Below are 8,652 nucleotides of genomic sequence, written 5' to 3'. Positions count from 1 at the left end.
GAATGTTTCGCTACAGGTATGGATGGAATCGGCAAAACTAGTGTAGTCGAAATGAAAATTGAGTTAACGACCAACGAGGTAATCGCACAAGTCCCGTATAGAGTTCCGGAACCGAAAAACGAAATCGTTGCGAAGAAAATTCAAGAGTTGCTCGACAACGATATTATAGCTCCGTCCGAATCAAGTTTGCGAGTCTGGAAGGCGGAAATAACTGAGGCAGATTGGCTTTACAGTATGCAATTACAAGACAGCAAACTCCAACAAGTCGTAATGAAAATTGAAGATAAGGATTCAGACATTATTAACGACTATAAAATAATTAACGGACGACTGTACAAACGGTATAAAAACCAACAGCTCTTCGTAATACCAAAGGCTTTGCGATGGAAGGTGACACATGATGCACATGTTAAAACAGGACACCTAAGCGTTGACCGAACGATTGAATACTTACTACGGTCTATGTGGTTCGCTCGAATGCGAAACTGTCAAATCTTTTGTGAAAGCGTGCATTGATTGTGCCTTCACTAAGCGTCAAGGAGGTAAAAAGGAAGGTGAGTTACATTGCGACAAAATGGAGCCTATTCCGTTCAAAACAATACACATTGACCACCTGGGACCTTTTCCCCGAAGCCGAAAGTTAAACGAGTATATCCTGATTATTGTGGACAGTTTCACAAAATTTGTCATCGTCAGACCAGTGAAAAGTACGAACACTAAACAAGTCATCGCCATTCTGAATGAAGTTACCAGTTACGTTGGAATCCCTGAAACTATAATAAGTGATCGTGGTACCGCCTTTACGTCAAAAGAATTCGAAAGATACTGTAACGATCAACAAATCAAACACATACGCAACGCAGTCCGTACGCCACGAGCCAATGGCCAAGTCGAACGATTTAATCGCACCGTTTTATCCATGCTGCAACCATCAACACAAGATGACCGAACCTGGGACGAGCAACTACGAAGCATTCAATGTACATTGAACTCACTGATTAGCCAAACGACGGGAAAATCTCCAAACGAATTGCTTTTTGGATTCAAGCCACGCGACATATTAGGTAACAAGCTGATCCAAATTCTCCAAGATGAAGACGATACTATTCCCATCACCCAAGAAGAACTTCACCGCCGACGTTTACTTGTTGCTAATAACACCGATAGTAAACGGGTAAACGCGAAAAAGCGTTTCGACGATAAACACAGGAAACCAACGAAATATGAGCAAGGTGATTTAGTTCTAGCAGAACGAGAACCAGCATCCACAGGCACGTCCCGCAAACTTGAATGTCGATATAAAGGACCGTTCGTAGTCACCGAAGTTCTCGATAATGACCGTTATGTCATCGAAGACCTACCAGGATCCGATCGAAAACAACGACATTATAAACCAATCTATGCGTCTGATCTCCTAAAGCCATGGTGTCAATTGCCGTACGAAGAGGAAACTGATTCCGAGCGCGAGGACGCTTGACGTCAGGAAGGGCCGACTGTTAACCTACATCCGAAACGCACAACTGGGCACCTTAAAATTTTTAACATGTGGTCACCTAACCTATGTTTGACAGCGAATGACACAATCGAGTGAAGTAAGAATAACGGAAGTTCGATGGGTAGCGTCGTGAATAAATATATTGTTTTAGTTAAATAAAGTAAAGTAATGTTATGTAAAAAGAAAATCTATTAATGTTTTGTAGTTAACGTAAAAAACCAAATTTAAATTAAACCAAAGTTTAAACAAGTGATTATGTTTATAATTCAATAATTTCTGTAATTAATAATTAAACATAATTTAATAATTTAATATTATAATTTCGCTTTATTTCGAACACAGAAATTTTTCTGATTTGTTCAGTTCAAATTATTTAAAAAAAAAATCGACGCAACGACTGTCATCAACTGCCTCCGGCAATTTTTCTGCCAATACTGACTAAAAATTTACTGCGATCAATTATAAAACCACCAAAGAAGATTTTATATAGAACGGAATCTTAAATGAGCACGACACGAAATAACAAACACAATCTCGGAAATTGCACTAAAACCATCTCAAAACGTACGATTATTTTCAACTTGTCCTTATTCACTCCGAATACGGACCTTAACTTGTTCCGTATACGAACCTTAACTTACTCCTAAGATAAATTTTATGGGCAATGAGTGCAACAGGGAGCATAATTTTGGTTCTCTGGTTTGATTTCTTGACAAAAAAACATGATTGCACTGCCCCAAATTTAAAAAAATTACCGCCAAAATGATTATAGAAAAGGTAGTAAAATTCTTGTACGGTAAATATTTAATGAATTTTGTGTTATAAACTGTTTGTAATAATTTATTTTTTCCAATTTATTAAATTAATATGTAAATATTTTGTATATTATGGTTTTTAACTCGGTAACGTACCTCTATGTATATCTTAAAGGTGGTGTGGAAAATACATAATAATATTCATATACATAATAAAATTCAATTAATTAACCCAAAATGTTCATTAATAAAACTCACCACAATAATTAACGACGTGCGCGCACACCCTTACACATCAACGATTTTTTCGCTACTGTCTACAAAATTCGTTTTACGAATTAATAAAAATGAAAATTTCTTAGGCAATGCTCTATTTTAAAAACGCATTCACCATAATGGAGTGGCCGTGCAAGTAATAAAATTAGTATTTATTACGATTGTTTAAAAATTTATTTAATTTTGAAATAAATTTCTTCAACTTGCAAGGAAAAACAACATATAATAAATAAATTTTGGAATGTTATATTTCTTTAAGTGAACAATGCTATATACTCAGTTATTTATTTCTGAAAAAAAGTAAAATAAATTGTAATATCACTTTTAATACGTCTAACACTGAATGACTATTATGAAAATTAATGATTTCTATTTTTCAGTATACAATTTTTTTTGCATAGATGTTTGAATCTTATGTTGCATGCAATAGTAGGTGTACCGGTATGAAATGAGCGTTTTTTGGTGAAAATAGATTAGATTAGATTATGCTGGCAGGCCATAAAGGCCACGCGTAGACCACTAGGGTCCATTGCGATACCAGATCAGAGTCTTGTTTTAGCGATTGTAAGCATCACTTAAGATGCGCGTTTCATTAGCAAAATTTATTAAGATTCCAACAGAAACCTCAGGTATGTACTCCAGTCCTGCAAAACTGAAAGCTCCCAAGTATTTTTGTCGAGTTCTCGAGAGAGCCGGGCAATTACACATCAGATGCTCTAGAGTTTCCTTTGCATCCGGCTCATTGCATTTTCTGCAAGCATCGTTGTGAATAAGGTTTAGTTTTCGGGCATGTGATGCAACCAAACAGTGACCTGTCAACACACCAATTAATGTTCTACAGTTCCTTCGGTTTAACGATATAACATTCTTGGTGTATTTTTCTTCATATATGTGCCTACACATAATTCTAGCTGTTCTACAGGTGGTTAAGTTCCGCCACCTTTCCTTTGCTCTCCTTATCATGTGCTCGTCCAGAAGTTTATGTATTTGTTTCAGAGGTCTAAGTACTTCGCTCGTTTGTTCCTCTGAAAGTTTTGCGCCATTTTTAGCAATAGCATCAAATGTCTCATTTCCCTCTATGCCTTTATGACCAGGAATCCAGTACATACAAAGTCTGCGGTTGCAGGCTAGTCTTGTTGTAGCTTCCTTGCATTCTAGAACATTTTTGGATGATGACCAGTAAGATTTGATCGCCTTAATGGCTGCTTGGCTATCCACATAGAAATTTATGCAGTAGTTTCTGGTTTCATCCCTACACACAAGCTCCGCCGCTTTCTTAACAGCAAACACTTCTGCTTGGAATACACTGCAGTAGTTGGGAAGTTTAAACGGCATTCTTATGCTCAATTCCGCACAATATATGCCAGCTCCTACTCCCACCTCCATCTTTGAACCGTCTGTGAAAACATTTATGGTGTTGCATTTTGGCACCATGCCTTTTTTCCATCCTTCGTTTTCGATCACAGTTTTTATTGTTGCTCCGGGGTACATGATCGGAATCATATAATCCGAATCAAGAGTGGTGTTCTGATTTACAACGTTATGCCCGAAAGATCTTCGAGTAAGTTGCCCAGTAATGCGTAGCCGTTCGGCTGTTTTTGCCGCCATATTCTCGGCAAAGATATCAATTGGGGGTAAGTTTAGTATAGCTTCTAGAGCTGCCGTCGGAGTTGTTCTTATTGCACCGGTGATGCACATCGCCGCGTGTCTTTGGACCTTTTCCAGGGGTTTTATATATGTTTTCTTTTTCACAACTGTCCACCAAACTAATATACCGTAAAGTAATATAGGTCTAACTATAGCCGTGTAGCACCAGTACATAAGACCGGGTGAGAGACCCCATGTACTTCCCGGCATCCTTTTACATGCGTATAAAGCATTTGTTGCCTTCTTTACCCGTTCTTCTACATTAGGCTTCCACGTCAGTTTGCTATCCACAATTACTCCAAGGTATTTCGTTTGAGTTTTCAGTGGCAGAAGAGTTCCGTTCAAGTTAGGTGGCGTCCATGCTGTGACCTTGTACTTTCTTGTGAAAAGTATTGTGTCAGTTGAAAATAAAACACTAATTATTAATAGGAAAGTAAAAAACATTTTATTCAAAGTATTGGCACACATTTCTACACATTTTGACCACCTTTCTGGCAATTTGTGGATACCACGCCAAAAAAATTGTTCGTCTTTTAAGGCAAACCAACAAGACACCCAATTTTCGACCTCCTCGTAGGAATCAAAGTGCTGCTCAGCCATTGCGTGTCCCATCGATGAAAACAAATGGTAGTCGGAAGGAGCCAAGTCTGGTGAATACGGCGGGTGGGGTAGCAGCTCCCAGCCAAGTGTTTTGATTGCATCCTGAACCCGTTTTGCTTTGTATGCAGGTGCATTGTCATGGAGCAGAATTACCTTACCGTGTCTTCTGGCCCATTTTGGTCGTTTCTCGATGAATGCATGGTTGAAATTTATCATTTGTTGTTCATAGCGACCAGCATTGACGGTTTCACCAGGTTTTAGGAGCTCGTGGTACACCACACCTTTCTGGTCCCACCAAACACACAGCATTGTCTTCTTGTCGAATCGATCTGGTTTTGCAGTCGATGTTGATGGTTGTCCCGGATTAACCCATGATTTTTTCCGTTAAGGGTTCTTGAAATAAATCCATTTTTCATCGCCAGTAACAATCCGATGCAAAACCGATACTGACGGCTCTTTCGTGTCTTTGAAGCAAAATTTCACAAGTGTTTTTTCGGTTTTCTATCTGTCTTTCATTCAATTCATGTGGCACCCATTTTCCACACTTTTGGATCTTTCCCATAGCTTTTAAACGGTCAGAAATTGATTGTTGTGCAACATTTAACATTTCTGCCATTTGCTTTTGACCCAAAGTGTCATCTCCATCCAATATCGTTTGCAATTCGGCGTCTTCACACATGTCATAGCAAACAAACAAAAAAAAAATGGCTCGTTCACAACAAATGTTCCCTGTTGGAACATTGGTATCTTTACGCTCACTTCATACCGGTACACCTGGTAGTATAAAAGTTATATATGTGGCGACTAAAGTTATATATGTAGAAGACTAAATCCAGTCTTCTTCACGTACAGACGTGTTTTATAGTGCTCTTACAAAGTTTTACTAGTTAGCGGGTGTTTAGAGCGATAACTACATACAAAGTTTTAGATAAACAAAGTTATTGAATGCTAAATCGAATTATATATGCAAAAACTATTGAAATAGTGAATAAATAATCAAATCAATTGTTCGTATATATATTGTGATAACATAAAGATTTTGGCACTCTTGTAATAATTCGCCTTATTTTGGAACATAACTTAATAATAATACCTGTGGAACTAAATTTAAATTTAATTTAACAAATCTGAGACAGATAGTTACACTAGTGACTGGTTTTTCTGCACACACATACATAAAAGCTGATAGAGACAGCAAACAAAAGCTTCTAAACTTAAAAATAATAAATTAAATAAGTGTTGCAAAACGCTAAAACGAATTACACAAAATATAATTGTAAAATATAATTATCCAAAATTTAAAACGTGTTATTTTGTGAAGATTTTGAATATTTATATTAATATTTAACATTTATTTAATAATTATTTTAATATATATATTAATATTTGAATACTTATTTGCATTTAAAATCCAATTTAAACCAAATCGAATGTGAATTACGATACATTCTTATGCTAATTAACATATTTATTTATTCGATTGTTTTCAAAAGATTTAAATACTTAAAATAACTTCTACATAAAAATCACTTTTTCTGCTGCATGGGCGATACGCAAATTTATGCGAACGCTCCAGTGCATAGCAAAATAAGTTCAACAAAAACCAATCAATCATTAACGAATCATTAATTTTAAATAATGAATGTTCAACGAAGTCCATTAACAACACGAAGCCAAAAAAAGCTAAAGACCAAAACCAACTCAAACTCATTTGAAAAAAATTACGACACTTGTTTACACCAAACACTAGATAGTGTATCTCACTCTTGGAGTGAACAATGCCGTACCCCACTGATAAGCTCATCTAATACGCTCACGCTGGGATTCTCCCCAATAAATCTAACAGCGCATTCCTGCTCAACTTCAACATGTACTACAAACAGCGTAACAGTAAGCACTGCAAACTCGATAACTAACACCTTGAGTTCTACATCAACTCAGATATCCGTTTCTTCTAGTCATGCCTTACCTTTACATCCAACAACCTCGGTAAGTTCGATCGCTAATATATCAAACATTATAATGAACGAAGTGCCTACTACATTATTTTGCGCTATGCTCTCGACACCTGTGCACAAAGAGCAGAACAGTCAAAAAATTCTCCAAAAACATACTCAATCGAAGGGAAATACTCACTTAAAAGAAAACCCATTAAGCAATTCTCTTGAAAACTATTCAGTACAATATATCAAAGTTCAAAAAGAAAGTCAGAAAAGAACTCGTTCAAGTTCCAAAATTCGCCGTTCAAAAAATGCAAAACAAACTAAAAAACAAGATAAATTAGATAGTTACTGGCTAGACAATCTGTAAATAGATTTTCAGTACTAGAAATAGAAGAAGAAGAAGCTGACGAAGTAATGCAAGATACCAAAAAGCAGTCCAAACCTCCACCAATATTCGTAGATAGGGTGAACAACATAAATCCTCTCATAAATCTTTTGTCCTCACAAGTAGTAAATAATTTTGAGCTAAAAGTTTTAAACAACGAAATAGTAAAAATTCAAGCGAAAACCACTGAGTCCTATATTACGATAGTAAAACAACCGGAATTGAAACAAACTGAATTTTTTACCTACAAGCCTAAAGATGAACGAAATTTTAAAGCTATTTTGAGAAACATGCATTTGTCTGTCAACACCGAGGACATTAAAACAGCTCTGGCGGAAATGGGACATAAAGCTCTAAACGTGTTCAATATGAAACACAGAGAATCGAAAAAACTACTTCCTCTCTTCATTGTAGAACTTGAGCCTCATCAAAATAACAAGGAGATCTACAGTATAAAGAATTTGATGCATAGTCGTGCCACGTTTGATTCTCCTCGTCCTAAACAGGACATTATTGTCGAAGACATCCGAGGTGCATCAAATGTGCAAAAAATCATTCTTCGTCTCAATGTCCAATTCAAGAAAGAAGTACTGAAGTCAAATGCGTCTTAAGCGAAGAAAACCATCCTGCAAGTTATAAAGGTTGTTCGATGTATAAGCAGATACAAATAGCGAAATTTTCAACACTAAGACCCAAACTAACACCAACTACAAACAAAGAAACTGACGAAGAAAAAGACAAAGCTTCTATCCCAACGGCTCCCAAAAGAAGTTATGCTAGCGTGCTAGTGGAACAATCACCTGAATTTATTTCTATTCCAAAATCTCCGGATACAATGAGCGAAGTTCTAATAGTAGTGAAGCAAATGTTAGAACAAATCACTACGTTGATGAATGTTCTTGTCACGCTGACAACTAAATTATGTCCGACAGCGAATTAAATATACAAGAATATACAAGAATTCTTAAAAAATCAAAAAGTAGACATCATGCTAATATCTGAAACATGCTTCACTTCAAAACATTATTTCGAAGTACCAGGCTATGACTTTTACCACACTATGCATTCCGATGGAACTGCTCATGGTGAAAGTGGCATTTTAGTTAAAACAAGCATATTACACTTTGAATTGGAACAATACCGCACTGAAGAGATTCAAGCAACCAGCATTTCAACAAAAGATTGGTGTGGCCTAATCACAATAACATCAGTATATTGTCCGCCAAAACACGCAACTAAGACGGCAACATATATAAAATTCTTTTGAACTCTAGGTAATAGATTTATTGCGGGGGAGATTTTAATACTAAATACGTTGAATGGGGCTCTCGGCTTTCAACACCCAAAGGACGACAGATGTTTGCGACTATAAGAAGCGAAAGTCTTTTAACTATTTCGTCTGGAAAACCAACTTTTTGGCCCACGGATCCTAAAAAAATACCAAACTTGTTAGACTTCTGTGTTACTAAAGGAGTGCAACAAAATGACAAACCCTGTAAATCTAGCTTTGATCTTTCATTAGATCACTCTCCAGTTTTATTACGAATAAAA

General features: G+C 36.5%; 2 protein-coding genes across 2 annotated transcripts; one reads left to right on the top strand and one right to left on the bottom strand.

Moving 5' to 3' along the window:
* Positions 1–574: 574 nt before the first annotated feature.
* On the top strand, positions 575–1,477 carry LOC119688901 (uncharacterized protein K02A2.6-like). The gene has a single exon (XM_038103570.1). It carries the CDS (start codon positions 575–577, stop codon positions 1,475–1,477), a length of 903 nt encoding a protein of 300 aa, XP_037959498.1.
* A 1,061-nt stretch (positions 1,478–2,538) lies between these two features.
* On the bottom strand, positions 2,539–4,383 carry LOC119688894. The gene is made up of 2 exons (XM_038103560.1): positions 3,636–4,383; positions 2,539–2,567 (listed from the first exon to the last, which is right to left on the bottom strand). Exons 1-2 carry the CDS (start codon positions 4,381–4,383, stop codon positions 2,539–2,541), a joined length of 777 nt encoding a protein of 258 aa, XP_037959488.1.
* Between the last annotated feature and the right edge of the window lie 4,269 nt (positions 4,384–8,652).

This window comes from Teleopsis dalmanni, chromosome 1 (assembly GCF_002237135.1).
Source record: "Teleopsis dalmanni isolate 2A chromosome 1, ASM223713v2, whole genome shotgun sequence".
Taxonomy (NCBI): domain Eukaryota; kingdom Metazoa; phylum Arthropoda; class Insecta; order Diptera; family Diopsidae; genus Teleopsis; species Teleopsis dalmanni.
Note: the sequence above shows the minus strand (reverse complement) of the source record. Positions and strands in the feature narration are given on the sequence as shown.